We start from the raw sequence: 15587 nt of genomic DNA, 5'->3' as shown, positions 1-15587 counted from the left end.
GGGATGGTTCCTGGCGATGATCCTCTTCAGGGAGAGGTAGAGCGTGTGGTCAAGGGCAAATGGTGCACTTGCAAATTGCGAAGCAGCATCGACCACGACATCATATCCAAGGCCGAGCGTTTCGTGCTGATCAGGCAAAACAGCAAGCAAACGGCGTTTCCAGAGGAGGTGCCCAGGGTTCATCCTGGCTTAAACGGGGATGATCAGATCCTAGGGCCGGCAAGAGGCAAAACGGCTCGTGCGGAGATGAGACGCCAGTGCTTCGCGCGTCGCTTGCCCTGGTCGGTCGCGCTCCATGATAGCGCAGGCAGTGCGCAGGTATGGTCCAGGCCGGCGGCTCTACCGTACGGAGAAGAAAGCGGTTGAGGTTGGGGTGGAGATGGGTAACGTTAGATGGACTCTCCAAAAGTCCGCAGCGCGAATGAGCGAGAGTGGAGTGGTGAATGAGGGAACGAGTGAATGATGGAGAGCAAGAAAAACAGGCTTGCCTTGATGAGGCGAAGATTTGACAGGGCGAGAAGAGGTTTGGGTAAAGCGGCTGACAAGGGGGTGCCTAAGGTGCCTCAACCCCAGCCAAGCTCATTGGACGGATCGCCAGCTAGGCAGGCCGTGATTGGTCGCCCTGCCCAGTCGATTGGAGCACTTCTGGCTTGTAAGGCTTACCATTTTTGCCATCACTAACACACCAGCGCCCCCTTCCCTGCCAAGCTTGCCTTGGTCAGACAACAACAATAATAATAATAATGCGCTGGCGCTCCATACCACAAAAATCTGCTGGGCTTCGTGCATCTCCTCTGCACGGAACAGTAAACAGGAAGGAAAAAAAAGATGGATGATCGACCTACTCCGCAAGCGACGGTCGAGAATGTCGCGCCCCAGTCTTCCGATAATCAACCACCGCCAACCAGAACTTACCTGCGTAAGCTTCGCTTGTGATGCAACGCTCGCTGCTGCCGTGACCATGGTAGCGGAGTGGTGATCTTCATGGGGACACTAACGACATTAATTCCGCGATACCTCTCGCCAAGCGACCATTCTAAACCAAGCCATAGGAGTACGAGGGGCCAGCAAACCAGCAGGTGAAACGGCGGGGTGCCTCTTCGCTGTGCTGCTGTACCTAGATTCAAGGTATGTAGGTGACCGTACACGACAGGACGGGTTTCGGTTACGTCTATTTTGATGTATGTATGTATGTCTGTATGTACGTACACATAACGGTGCATTGGGTGGGTGCGTACACGACATCTGTCCAGACCGCAGACCGTGGGTCGGGAGGAAATCCTGTGTTGCAATAACTCGTTGCGTGGCGTCGTCTCTATCGAATATATCAGCCGCAGGCTGGCATGGGCTGCGACAGTACGGCCGGTGGTGAAAGTGGATGGTGACCAAGAGGGTTACTCTCGCGGTTTGGCCTGCAGGGACCGATTCTGTTGCACAGGCCGATAATGCGTGACGCAGATCGCCCTGTTTGTCCAGCACTGCTCGTGTTCGGAGCAAGTCCGTCGCTATCCATCATCATCATCAGCGACGGCCCGGTTTTGAAATTGTCGGAGCGACGAAATGAATTGGTCGTGTATAGCGTAAGATCAAATCAAATTCGCCAATGGGTACGACTACCGCGGTGGGCGCAAAGCGAGAGCCTAGTGCTTCGACTATGTCAATCGCTTGCGGCGCCGAGCTGACGATCTCACACACTAGTTCCGAAGCCGAGATTCGTCACGAGCCTAACGTCATCGGCCTGGCGTTCGAGGGCCTGTCGCATCCTGTCGTGGTATTGCCGTTCTTCTGCCTCTCTCGCCTCCTCCTCGGCTGTCTTGACCACCTCTTCAAAGTCATCCGCTTTGAAGCCGGGCTGCGAGGAGAACCCGACTAGCCCGAGCTTTTCGCCGGTCCAAAACAGTAGGTCATTATCGTTGACCCGCCCATTATCCACCCCTGAACTGGTGCACAGGATTTTCCTTGCTATGTCGTCGGATCCTGGCATCGACGCGAACAGTGATGGCCCTTGTGCCCCCTCGCAATGTCCGATTCTGTGACGCCTCACCTCGGTGCAACCGTCCCTTTCGAACCACTTGATTAACCCCGACCCGTCGGAGAAGACTAATCTCGTGCCATGATTAGCAACTGACAGGAGTTTGGACTGCGATGACGTCTGTCGGTTTTTCAGAGTGGACTGTTGCAGGCCGCCGGCTGCCATGGTCGATGCTTCTGACGACGGAGATAAGCCATACAGCTCCAGGGATCCCTTAGTGTTGTACTCCCCGCAGGCGATCAGGGTCCTTCCTCCAGTCATTGACTTGCTCTTGGCCACTTTATTCACCGACAGTTGCCCTGCGCGGCGGAGCTCGCTGTCCACGGTCGAATACGGAAAAGGTAACGATGTCATGGCACAGAGCCTCGCCCCGGAGTGGATGGAGCCCTGGATAGAAGGGAATTTTCGCCTATCATAATGTAGGATATTGGAAAACCTGCCTGCGACGAAAACGTCGTCAGAGATATCCGCTTCAGCGCCCGGCCTCTGTAGATGAAGTATGCTCAGCGGTCCTGGCTGCGAGAGCGGGGCGTAGGGGGGCAGAGGGTCGTCGTCGAATATGACCCTTAAACTCCTCTCGTAGTACTCTTGAGCCCCCGTCACATCGAACTCATCGATCCCATCCCGAGGATCTGGGGCTAGAGAACTGGGTGCCCTGAAGTCATGCATATGGATGCCCAGGCTGGTGCCGACGGTGAGCGGAAGATTGTGGTGGGCGGTAGACAAGGCTGTTATGGACCAGGGGAACGATTCACAACCAACCACAGAGAGCCTCTGCAGGTCAACTTCGATCAGATCTGGTCCGAGACCCCGAGTTAGTGGTGTGCAGCTCGGCGTGGTGGGATGTTGGGGGTTCTGGTACATACGGCTTTGAACGGCAAAATAGGCGCGATGCCGCACACTATCCACAGCAACACACTCGGTGACACCCGAGTCTACCCTCTTTGACCTTCTACTATTATCTGCGCTCGGCCCATCGATGAATAGTATGCCCGGCCTGCTCTTGGAGACAACTGCGCCCCTCCTGCCCTCAGTTCCATTGACATCCCAGAGACAGACGGAACCGTCGTCGAGGGGCGAAACAGCATACAACACATCCCGTGTTCCATTCTGCTCTGGCGACCTATTGGGCCGGTAAAGTGCGAGGCCTCTCGCCTCGATAACATCCGCCAGGGAACCATCTCGAATCTGAGGCTGCTGGAGCCAACTGACCGCAATGGGCGCATGCCGTTGTATGTACTCGTCGTACCACGACACCTTCTCGGAGGGGTATGAAGGATCCCAGTTGGCCATGATGCGAACACGCTCCCGTTTTCGACTCTCGTGGTCTTCACTTTCCCCACCAAAAATTGAGCCATTGTGCCCGAGGCCCAGCGGAAAGCCCGGCTGAGGAAGGGGGTCCTGTCCCTTCTCGTTCTCGATCAAGGCATGTATACGGCGCCTTCGGTCTAACGTCTCGAGGAAGAGGCTCTGGTCGAAGCATCGGGCGCGCCAGAGGTTGTCATCGCGTGCCAGCGAGCGTAACACTCGAGACGTCAGCTGCAGTCTGGTCAATTCGGGTGGCTCGAGGACTACAAGCAGTCAGCTACAACTATCCAGTGGAGGAGGCCTAGAATGCTGGTCGAGTCGAGACTTACGAGAGAGGATCTGAAGTAAGATCTCCTCTGGAAGGCCCGTCAATGTGGCTCGTGCCATGCTGGTGTTATTGCATACGCTGCCTTAACGGATGCATCAAGGGTCCGGGTCTTCGTGAACAGTGGCATGGAAAGGTCTTGCCAGAGGCGCCTGTGAGGATGCGAATGGCCGCCGCTGGTGTGCAGTATGTGGCATAGTAGGGATCAAAGGTCAGGAAGGTGCCCAGGTGCCGTTTCGTGGCACAGCCTCAGGGTTCAAGAGAGAAAGTCGGGCGCACATCGGCAACGTACGGTAAGCTCAGCTACAGCTGGACGTGAGCTGGGTGCAGTGCGGAGTTCAGCCCGTGGATCTTTGGTGGAAACACCAATGCCTAGACCTCTCCCGCCACTGACAAGCGCGTCTTGCGCCAAGGCCTGCACCAGCTACAACCGTTATCAGCAGCTTTCATCCCGCTGGCATCCCACAGGCAGGAGACCGTTGTTTCAAGTTTCGTAGGTAGGTACTCCAAAATTGCGAGCGTCTGCGGGGTGTAGCGGGGGCACCGCTTTGTTTCAATCACTAACTTGAGCCCCACGTTCAAGGGTCCTCTACAGTGTGTGGTTTTATCACACTGTGCATTGGCATTTGGCACCGGGACAGCTTCAATGTTCCTGTTTGATTCATTATTGACTGCTCTGGTCTGGGTGTCAGGTCCGGGAAAGCAGTCGAGAAACTTGGGATGGTGGTTCCGAGTCCCAGGTCTACACAATACCACTAGCATTGTGTTTCGATAAGTCCAATGCATATATAGACGATGTTACAAAAGGCCTCATCAATGCCTGTTGTATGACAAACAGTTATGATCACGGTAATCTACTATAGATAGTCAAGAGCCGAATTGGTTGGATCTTGATATAGATTCATTATATGTTATAGGTATTGACTTTAGGTGCATTTGATGGGTATGTATATAGACAGTATTCTTGATGAATATCCGGAGGCAATGGTTTGAAACTAGATTGCCCTCATGTGTCTCATCCAATGTCCAGCTGTAGGGAAATAGTTCCTTTTTCTGATGGTAACTCCGCATATATATCGACTTGAAGACTATTCGTTTTGAGTGACTTCAGATGGCACGCTCAATGGCGTGCAGAAGACAAGAAACGATGTGCAGTGTAGAGAATGTACTGGGGAGTACAAGGCTTTAAACTACATTACATCCACGGTAAGTTTAAACACCAGGCATGGAGTGAATACACTGATATCTCAGGTATCCAATGCCTGAAAGGCATCTTGTCACATCATGGACTTAGTAGTGTCAAGGAATTCACTGTTGAATCCAGACTGTGGGATCAATGTGCCCATTAGGGGTTGAAGGAGGGCCTGCCTAAATTTGTCCCATCACTGACCGATCTTTTGACTGCTATCAAAGAAATCTCTCAAAGGGAAAAGGTTAATCGCGAGATTAGCACGGTTTTGACTGTTTGTTGACGAAGCCTGCCAAGACACGAAAGTGAACGCAGACTGAACGAGCCCTGACAACCTCCTCACGAAATACTCAAAGCTACCACTTGTTGATATTCATCGTTTCTTCCCACCGGAGCACGAGTTACTGCCTGGCCTTACCCATTCAAACTCTCTGCTACTTCACGAGAGCGAATCTATGACATTCACCCTCGCGATCTGGTGTTGATAGCACTTGCCATCTCTCAACCTTGCGATATTCACTCGCCACGATAGTGACGCGATAACTCCCTATTATCTCTTTCTTCTCCTGGATTCGCAATTTTATCTCTTGCAATCCAAGTGGTGTTTGTTGGATTCATTCGCGCATCGACTTCAGGGATGAGCTTCACTGGATGAAAGACTCAGGATAAGAGTCGGTCCATGATGAGTTCTCCGGGAAAGAACTACCACAGTGATGGCGACTCCCTTGCCGGAGCAGGAAGTCGGCCCAACAGCCCAGAGCTGGATCGGCCTTGTCTTCCAGCAACTCTTCCATCTCGAAACTTGACACCTCGTGGCTTGCGTTTTGACAATCTAGACGACGCCCTGCGAAACATCACAGGCCGCAGCGCGTCAAGCACGACGTCCCGAAAACCCTCCTCAACCATTGACTCCAGTGCCTCTGAAGACATCCCGCTGCAGCTATTGGGCACCTTCCACAGCACTGGTGTCAAGTCAGACACGATGCTCCAGGGAATCAAGGCATCTCCTCCGGCACACCTGTCCGGCCGATCTTTGACACACACTCTAACAGCGCATGAGGAAAAGTGCTTAAATGTAAATGGCTCTCGTCTGGGCCTCTCCTCTCCTGATTGTTCGCTCCTCACTTCAGGAAGCGACAATGCCAGAACTGAGAGTCTCGTGCCATCCGATGCCACCGGCAACACAGTTGACCGTATCTATGCACAATACCAGTTTGGCTCGCCAGAAATTCCAAATTCCCCCTTCGATTCCAAGACAGACCGCACCGCTGCTCGACAGAATCTTTCGAGTCCGAATGAACGCAACCCAGCTGAGCAGACAGTCAGCGACAACCAGCCTGATATCACCGACCAAGCTCTCCAACAGCCCGAGACTGAGCCAAACACTGGGGGACAAGTCAAGGCAGACTCCCCCAATCTAGGCCCAGCAACACCTACACCCCCTGAGAAACCTAGGAGTGAGCTTCTTTTCGCCCTGACGGGCAGATATACACCCAATCCCCCGGCATCGCCGCCGGGACGAAGAGATATCCCCCCCTGGTTCCGCCCAGAGCTCTTCAAAACCGACGGACAGGCACAAGGCGAAGATGGTTTCAAAGAGAAGTCTCTAGAGCAGAATACGAGCGCCTTTCCCGTGCCTTTGAGGGTCCAGTCGATTCGGGCACGGGGCTGTGGAACGGATCGAGCTAGCGGACAGGCACACTCCAACGGAGAGTTCACGAGCGATTCAGACGATGATCCGTTCAAGTATGACAAGCAGTCATATACCGTCTTTCTCAAGCCGTCGAAGGAGCGAGAGGTCAGCGCAGCTCTCTGTCGAGTCAGTGGGATCAGTCGACACAGCCAAGGCACTCTGTGCAGCCCTGACGGGAGTCCACTCAAGTCATCATCACCTCCCCCCCTTCCGTGTCTCGACACAGCTTTACTACGCCTGAATAAGTCACCGACCAGACCTTCACATTTCACTAAAAATGAGCAGACCGATTTCTTTGAGGCATCCGCTCTCTCGTCGCCTCTGCGACGGCGAAGTAATCCCAATGTTGTGAAAATTACACTCAACAAACCATCCGCGCCACCGATCGAGAATCCTCACGCGCTGAACGAAAAGAACCTCGGGCTTAGTGGATTTCAGACACCGCAAGAGTTTCGCCAAGTGAGTGAAGTAGATGAGTGGGAGACAGTAGTCACAGATGGCCGCGAGCCTGGTGGCCAGAAAATGGCATTGCCATCAGGAAGCCTCCCAAGTCGGGGCCCATTCAAGCCTACGGGAAGCAGCATTGCAGATGTTTCCGACACGGCAAGCTGGTCGCAGGAACCGGCCGATGAATATGGATCAACTGATCGCATTCTTCAGCATCCCACGAACGATGGGGACGCTCCGCGGTTCAAGTTGCGTCATCTGAAGGGCTCTCAGATCCCGATATTCGTGGCCAAGCAGCGTGTGCATAGAGTAAATGGCATGGCTCAGGACTCGGGCCGTTTGTTCACTGGCAGCTCTGTTCAAACAAGCATGCATACAAGTACATCCAATGGACTGAGTGGGAAGCTGACCGACTCGCTTCAAAACCTTCACACGAGAAACAAGCAACGCCTGGCATCGTTTCGAAACCAGAGGCCACAAGTCGATGTCGAACAGGGCCGCGAGAAATCGGTGCAGAGTCACGCGGCTCAGCAACCGCTCACGCCAATCGCACAGCCATCTCCTTATAGCGAGGACTCGACTGCCTATGAGATGGATCGTTCCAACTCCCGTCACTCTTCTCTGTCGACCATATCAGATCAATCTCATGGTTTCGCCTTCAATTTGATCTCACTTCCAGAAGCTGCAAGACTGCAAGCAGTACGTCGAGCAAGCGGACAAGAGGACGAATCTCACATTGACCTGCGACGAGTTCTTGGAACGCCCACACGCTTCTCAAAGTCTGTTCACTTTGATGGACAACGCTCCGATCAGGACTACTTGCCCAGGCTCCCACACTCTGTTCATTACCAACAACGACTTGATCCGATTCTGAGTTCACGGGCTTCTCAAGACCTGAACTATCACTCACAAGGTATGTGACAAACCCAAATGCTGGCCTGGGGATTGCCATGTCAAACATGAGCTGACTTTGCGCAACTTTAGACGATTATCTGGCAGGCGACATTTCGACTTTGTCTTCCATGGCTTCGTCGGCCCCTTCACGTTCTTACCCGTACATGCAGACATTCGACGGCAACATGGAGCCCAGGCGCCGAATCTTCGATCATCCCTCGCGGCTGATTCCGCTGGAGGAGCGCCGTCACCTCCAGAATCTCGACCCGGAGCTGCGTGCTATCGCTATGAGAGGAGGCTTCTTTGGCAACATTCCGGTCGATCTTGACGCTTTTCTCTCCGAGGAGACCATCGCACGACGTCGAGTCTGGTTCATCTTCGTGGCCTTACTCTCGATCTTCCCGTTCTTCTCCCTCCTGGCCTGGATGGGCAAGTTTGATGAGGGTCTCTCCTGGTACACTGAAGGCGAGGTCCACCGGCTCAGCCAGCCTCAACAGCGGATTCTAACCGGCATTTTGATCGCTCACTGCATCATTCTGCCAGCTCTCTCGGTCTTCCTGGTTGTGTATTTCGCTCTCCCCGCTCTGCGGGCCTGAGCTATCTGTTGTGTGCCCCGCGTTCTGGCGGTTTTCGCGATGGAATATGGAGTTGGCGTTTTGGAACTTCTACGGTGTAATTATGGGAAAGGAAGGCAAGGAGAGGATCTGGTACTCGATTTCATGTGAGAATAAGAACTGCGGCTCGGCTGCAGGGCTTATCTCGGTATTGCTCGATCTACTGGGACTGACCAATGGTCCACCGGGGTAGATGCTCTCTGTTCGCGAAGGGCCATTGGGGCTCGAGGTGTTAGTACTGATCGTCTGTTTTCTGTACGATAGCAAAATGACACAACAAATATTTCATGGCAAATGGCCCTTTTCTTGCTGGTCGCGGGTGAATATGTCGGGTGGGCACCGTGTTGTGGTATGAGTTGAAGATCTCATCGAAGCTTCACCGAGTTGGACATACGTCATTCACCACTACACTAATTCTCCATACAGCCTCTCACTTCAGAACTGACATTTGCCAAGAATAAAGCAAATACATCGAATCAAGTCGAATTCGCCATCGCAAAAGGGGATAAAGGCATGTATCTGCATTCCACGGCAGAATCTCAAAACGCTGTTTGAAGTTGGATATGATGTCCTTGGCTGACCGGAACCCACAGTTCGGTCCGCGTCAACGACTTCGGCAACCTTCCGCCTCTCACTCAAAGGAAGCGTGGTAGAAGTTTACTCGTCATGTAAAACTTCATATTTTGCAGGCCTAAAGAGCTTCACAGGCACAGCATTCATTCCAAAGCGCGATGGCGTCCAAACGCGCACGCAGCCCGGAGCTGGTCGCGAATCCCTTCATCAAGAAGAGGAACCTGGCCTGGAGCCTGGACGACTTCCCCGAGCCGACATCGTCTCGGGGCTCTCCATCGCCACCTGCAAAGCGGCGACCATCTCGGGCCGGACCACCGTCCGCTCGTCAGGAAGCTTCACCACAGCAGCAGTCGCAGCCTCCGGGCCCGGCAGCACCGTCCTCCGCCGCGATCGAGGCGGGCAAAGCCCGCATCACCAACCACGCCGAGCACTTCGCCTCCCTCCTCTCGTCGCACGCCCTCCGCCACCCCTTCCCCGCGGGCGCACCGCGCCTTTCCGTCCGGGCCTACCGCGCCCTCTTCGAGTCGTCCCTCGGCTCCCCCACGGCCGCCCACTTCGTCATCCACCAGCACGACCACCCCGTCGCGGGCACCCACTACGACCTGCGCCTGCAGATCAACGGCAGCTCGAGCGCCTCGTGGGCCGTCATGTACGGCCCGCCGGGGGCGCCCAACGGCGCGCGGCAGGCGCGCAACGCGACCGAGACGCGCGTGCACTGCCTCTGGAACCACCTCGTCGAGACGGCCTCGCGCGAGACGGGCAGCCTGCTCATCTGGGACACGGGCACGTACTCGGTCCTGCCGGCCCCGAGGGCGCGGGAGACGAGGTATCGACGGCAGCGGTGGCCGCGGCGGAGCAGCCTGAGCGACAGGGAAGAGGAGGAGGAGGAGGGCGAGAAGGACGAGAGGACGGAGCAGCAGAAGCTGGCGGCCGCCTTCGCGGCCCGCAAGATCCGCGTGCGCCTCGACGGCGCGCGCCTGCCGCGGCCGTACGTGCTGTACCTGCGCCTGACCAAGGACGAAGACGCCGCGGGGCGCGCCAAGGCCGCGCGATCTGCTTCGGCGCCGCGCCGGCGGACGAGGAGGACAAGGACGACGGCACCCGCTCCAGAGGAGACGAGTAGTAGCAGCAGCGGCGGCGATTCATCAGGCAATGAACAAGACCACGACGAAGATGACGAAGTGGTCGACCCGGGCCAGACCGTCGCCGCCGCCGCCGAGGCCGAGGAGATTTCTGCCATGGACAGGGAGCTGCGGGAGCTCGAGGACGCCGAGGTGCGGCGGACAAACGCCTACCCGGGGGCCACCAACTCGATCGGCAGCGTGCACCAGCGCAAGTGGTACCTGTCGATGGACCGCGAGGCGTGCGGCTTCGTGAGGCGCCGGCGGCACGGCAGGGTGGTCTGGGAGGAGGAGGAGGCAAAAGCGCAGGAGGACGATGCAGGGCAGGCAGACCGAGGAGGGGACTCTACTATTGCATCGTCGTCGAGGTTGACGTACCCCTTTTTCGTCCGTGGCGTCGAGCATGAGCGGAGCGTTGTGACCGGACGGCTTGGAGCTGAGATTTTACGCGATGAGGGCATCACCGACTATGTTGGGAGGATGGGATGGCGACCTGTATTGAGGTAATCGAGGCGAGAGATCTGCATAATCCAAGCATGGCGTAGGGCACTCCCAAGTTGTTTCGTTAAGGTGAATGATGGTATTTCTTTTCTACTTATACACCATGCCTCCCCATGAGGCGCAGGATATACCTATCTAGCAACATGCCCTTCATCCCTCGAGGACCCGTCACATAAAGAAAGGGCCCATGTGGCAGCTGCCAGATGCCATGCGAAATCGCACCCCGCTGCTGATGAACCCTAGAATCAAATCATATCAAAACCTTCTAACACCACCCATAATGCAAAAAAAGCGTCTCCCCTGCTAAAGCGGAGCAAGGTCTTGACACAGCATCTGTGTCTGTGTGCTCATTCATATTGAAAAGACATGCCCTTCAGGGGCTGACAATCCATGCCCACCCGTCTTCTGATGGCACAGGGCGACGCACTCGTCTATGTGACAAGGGCGATGGCGTCACGACCATCCGACTCCTTGGAACCTAAGCCTTGGTAGGATCGTTGCTACTGATCAGAGTAGGCGCAATACGCCGCTTCTTGGGCTCCTTCCCAGAGTCCTCCTTCTCGCTCTCGCTGGCGTCTCTCTTGGTACCAGCAACGCTATTGGCAGCGCTACGAGGGGTCTCCGGTGGGGTCGTGATAGGGACACCCGTTACTTTGGCAGAATTGGTGGCTGTGATACTGGGCACGTTGCCCACCATGAGCGTCGGGTTGTTGACGACTCCAGACGGAGCTGTAGAAGCCTGGGTGACAACGGATGATGTCGAATTCGACCGAGCGGGAGACGAGGGCCGAGCGTTGACAAACGATGCGGCTGGTGGCGGTGATGGTGCGGCAAACGAGCTAGTGGAGCCGCGATGCTGGTGCTGGTTGCCACCGGATGGGAAAGGCGAGGGAGGCGCAAACACGGAGGTTGGGGTGGGCACCGGGGTGTTCTGGCTAGAGGAGACCGCCGTTTCTCCAGCCACAGGCCGTTTGAGGCTCGGTACTTCTCCGGTATAGACTTGACCAAGCTCCCCAGGGGCAAAGGAAAGTGTGGAGCAGAAGCCATCCGAAGAAGAGATGAGCAGCGTCAGTCCATCGTTGGCCCTGGGCTCGGGATTAGCCACACAAAAATGAGCATGAAATATGATCCGGACAACTTACCATGCTAGATCAGTGAAAGTTGCACAATGCAGGTTGCTGACAATGCAAATCGGCGTCTGCTGCTGGGTGTCGTATATCAAGACGGAGTCCTGGGTTGCCACTGCATATATCATCCGATAGGGCAGGGCGAACGCGGCCTTGGGTCCTGAGGTCGAAGAGGATGTCTCTAGGCTCAGATTCTTTGGTGCGGGAGGAGCAGCGTCGCTGGTCACAGAAGGCGGTGGAGGAGGCTCCATCACCGAAGGTGCCGGGGACGGGCCAGAGAGGGGTTCAGGCAAGGTGGGAAAAGGTTCTTCTCCTGATGAGGTATCGATCGTAATGTATTTGGTGACTGGAGGGGACTGTCTCAGGCCGTAGAAGATGGGAGAGCATCGGACGGCGACTGAGGGCTTCTTGTGGCCTGGGAGGTGGGCAATAGGGGCTTTGTTGATGCCTCCCCTGGTGTAGATGTAGACGGTGTTGATAATCTCGACTGAGGGTTTCGCACCATCCACTTGATGTTGGGTCTGGTATTGACCAGCAGGTGTCAGCAGTAGAGCACCGTCTGGCGTGAACGTCAGACGGCGGAAGAACGACGTAAGGGTCTCGTTGGCGTAGAGGCTAGCATTTTTGACGCCCAGGGCGGTCGTGTTTGTCATCGGCTTTGGCGACGCCTCCATAGGCATGACTGCAGGCAGTGGCATTGAGGGCGCTGGCGACACTGAGCGCCGAGATGAGAAGGAGGACCTCCGACTATGGCTAACAACGCTTGGTGGGTTCATTGGTAGGGCAACCGAAGTTGGGGTACCCGGTGCAGAGGGGACAGGGGAACCAGCCACGGCGTCGATGGCAGCAAGCTGGGAACGATGTCCAAAATCCGGCGGTGCTGGGCTATGTGACGATATGCGCCTGGGGGGTAGATCAGACTTGATATGGCTGGCGACCTTGGACGGTTTGTCGTCGGGGCCACTCAGGGTATATTGCCCGTCCTTGGTCTTGAGTGAGTAGATATGAACGGAGCGGTCGGATGACTGCGTCGCGACGTATTCGTTGAGAGGATCCCAGGTCACACCCTGGACATAGTGACTGTGTTCGGCAATCTGACGCACAAGAGTTCCTGGGGCCGTGGATGTCAGCTAGATCTTTGCGGACGTGCAGCATCAGTCTGACTCACCTGTGCCAGCATTGTAGATCCTGGCAATATTGTCCATGCTGCCGATGATAAAGTAGGCGCTGTCCGGAGACCAGGCCAAGTCGTATATCTCAGCACCGGAGGACCGGCACATGTGCTTCGTTCTCCACGTCTCCTTGTCCTCAAGGCCATCGGTACCGAAGGTCGGGTGGTGGTTTTCGGAAGGCACCCATAAGATCACGTTTCCGTCGTCGCCGGCCGAGGCAAGCAGCTCGCCTAGGAAGGGGGAAAAAGGTCAGCAACGAAGGTAGACGTTCCCGAAGGAGTGGCAACAGTACCTTTAGGGGCCCAACGGACAACATTGACGGCCTGGGTATGTTTCGAGAGGGTTGAGAGATAGTCAACCTTTCGGTCTTCTCCTTCGCCCTCGACCTTCCAGAGCTAGTATCACCCGCATATCAGCTTTGTCAACTCGGACAACAGGTCTGGCCTTGCTGGACCGAGTATGGAAACGTACCCGAACGTTGTTGTCTCCGCCAGCCGTGGCTAGGCGGCTCTTGCCATGGGGCTCGAAGTGTGCCGAGTAGATGGGGGCATTCTGGTCGTGCCAATTGATGATCAACGGCGTACTCTTCATCGTGACATGAGATCGCCCAGGGAAGAGCTATCGTCGGAGGAGGTTGCGCACATGCGCTTGGCCTGCGCAGTCTGGGGGCAAGGGCCGAGTTCGTCGATAACAAAGGGATGCTCAGAGTCGAGATGCTGGTGGCTCAACCTATGGATAAAGTAGCTCTACCAACCGCGCGCGCGCCAAGAGCGTGGCATGAGAATGCAGGGTTGAGATGCCGGGCAAATGGAGGCGAAATCGGCCAAAGAGGCGGCTGCGGCGATGGCGCTCTACAAGTCAGTGAAAGAGGTCTCGTTGACGTGTTCTCATCCGCTTCGTAATTCAATTGAGGAGGAGGAGACAAAGCTGGATCTCGTGGAAGGTGAGACAGCGATGCAGCTGTATTCAGTTGGATCTCGCGGAAGTCAAATGCGCGCTTGCTCCTCACTAACAAAATAGAAGTGGGGATGGGGGAAAGTGGTCGATCGAGGCCAGCGAGGTCGAGGTGAGTGTTGGCTGGTTTATTGGCGGTGGTGGTGGTTATTGGTGCACCGGGTTTGCTGGTGCCCTTTCAGCACGACCACAATTCAGGTCTGTCCTCGTCTTGTCCGGGTGGAATATGATTTTGACGAAGGAATAGGTAGGTGGGGAGCGAGAGATCCACGACTGACTTGAAGTGTTCTTTTTCTTTTCTTTTTTTTAAAGGAAAAGCAAGGAGGCTTTGGCACTAATAAGCAGGGCCTGGTCTCTCTCGCGGTCCCTAGGGCTGAAAAGGATTGATTGTTATCGAGATCTGATTCACTGGGCCTGTGGACAATCATGCAGTACCGCAGCCTTTCATCCACCCGCCTCCAGGGCAGCACAGATTGCAATAGGTGAAAGTGTGAAACACGTTTCCGAGGCATGCCTGTAGCCTTTTAGGTACCAGGTAACGTAACCGGCCTATCAGTACCTACGGAGTACTACTGGTAGAACTAAAGTACGTGCCTCGAGAACACAACAATACCTCCTTATTAAGGCCCCGTATGCTCCACGAAACACAGGCACGAGAGACAAGGCTCGAGACGGGACTTGATGCGAGTGATGTGATTCGACGACTCCTTGGGTTTTTGCGCGTCCTCTTGGTGATCTTGATCTCATCATCTAGGGGCAATTAATCCACCATCGCCGACCCGTGTTGACCGTGTTCGTGCCGGGAGCGCGCAGACGAATCACGACCGAGCTGCATGGGTGTTTCCCACTTTTACCGTTTAATATCCTGTCAGACCTGTTCTGTCCAGCACTCCAGGTCAAGTCAGCACGGGCCCGAAGCCTCTTTCGCTTCCCTCCAGACCGGCATGGGGTCGTCGAGGTATGGATGGAACCTGGTCAACACGCGTTTTGCAAGCTGGTCATGCACCAATCAACCACCCTTCCTCAGTACTCCGTACTCGCTTCCTCTTCTGAGCCAGCCTGCGAAGGTTCCGGTCCCAGGGACACCACCCGCGCTTACCAATTCCTCAAGACATTTCTCTCTGGACTGCACGTGGTGGTGCGACGGCCCCCCTGGTAAATCCTACCTAGGTACGTATGCTGCCTGCCGCATGCCAACCAGGCACTCGTTAGGATCCAAGGAGCATTGCTCGCTCTTCTGTGTCTCAACCCGATGGCATTGTTGATGCGCTCTCTCCAGGATCGACGGAATACCCGCTGGACCCAGACATACATGCAGGAGCTCTGTCTCCTTACTCCATTTGCGCACTGGAGCAGCTGAAGCCAGCTTCAAGCACCCTGGTCTTGGCCCAAGCCGTGGCCAACCAGGCTCCTCTCGTTCGCCGGAATCGGCATCCGGTCGCCTGTCCAGAGACACCCCGGCAGGCGTGCCTGTCACGGTTCCCGGTTCGGATCTGGGTCCTGGATGAGTTCGTCCCTCCTGATCGTCCTGTCCGCACAGTCTCATCTGCAGTGGCGGATGGTGCATGACTCACATCAGAATGTTGAGACAACGTGCATACCTACTTTGTGCATAACGCCCTGCCTAGCAATTGTTC

General features: G+C 55.5%; 4 protein-coding genes across 4 annotated transcripts; 2 read left to right on the top strand and 2 right to left on the bottom strand.

Moving 5' to 3' along the window:
• Positions 1–1687: 1687 nt before the first annotated feature.
• E0L32_003328 (uncharacterized protein) lies at positions 1688–3727 on the bottom strand (the record flags this gene model as incomplete). The annotated part of the gene is made up of 2 exons (XM_031137616.1): positions 1688–3603; positions 3670–3727. The coding sequence occupies 2 exons, from the start codon at positions 3725–3727 to the stop codon at positions 1688–1690; spliced, it is 1974 nt and encodes a 657-aa protein (XP_030998921.1).
• A 1809-nt stretch (positions 3728–5536) lies between these two features.
• On the top strand, positions 5537–8484 carry E0L32_003327 (uncharacterized protein; the record flags this gene model as incomplete). Its single annotated transcript, XM_031137615.1, has 2 exons — positions 5537–7907; positions 7979–8484. 2 exons carry the CDS (start codon positions 5537–5539, stop codon positions 8482–8484), a joined length of 2877 nt encoding a protein of 958 aa, XP_030998920.1.
• Positions 8485–9233: 749 nt separating this feature from the next.
• E0L32_003326 (uncharacterized protein) lies at positions 9234–10703 on the top strand (the record flags this gene model as incomplete). The annotated part of the gene is made up of 1 exon (XM_031137614.1): positions 9234–10703. The coding sequence occupies one exon, from the start codon at positions 9234–9236 to the stop codon at positions 10701–10703; it is 1470 nt and encodes a 489-aa protein (XP_030998919.1).
• Positions 10704–11175: 472 nt separating this feature from the next.
• On the bottom strand, positions 11176–13587 carry E0L32_003325 (uncharacterized protein; the record flags this gene model as incomplete). The annotated part of the gene is made up of 5 exons (XM_031137613.1): positions 11176–11782; positions 11840–12935; positions 12993–13226; positions 13289–13391; positions 13468–13587. 5 exons carry the CDS (start codon positions 13585–13587, stop codon positions 11176–11178), a joined length of 2160 nt encoding a protein of 719 aa, XP_030998918.1.
• Between the last annotated feature and the right edge of the window lie 2000 nt (positions 13588–15587).

Source organism: Thyridium curvatum, assembly GCF_004353045.1.
Source record: "Thyridium curvatum strain D216 chromosome Unknown NODE_14_length_560046_cov_85.173820, whole genome shotgun sequence".
In the NCBI taxonomy this organism is placed as follows: Eukaryota; Fungi; Ascomycota; class Sordariomycetes; order Thyridiales; family Thyridiaceae; genus Thyridium; species Thyridium curvatum.
Note: the sequence above shows the minus strand (reverse complement) of the source record. Positions and strands in the feature narration are given on the sequence as shown.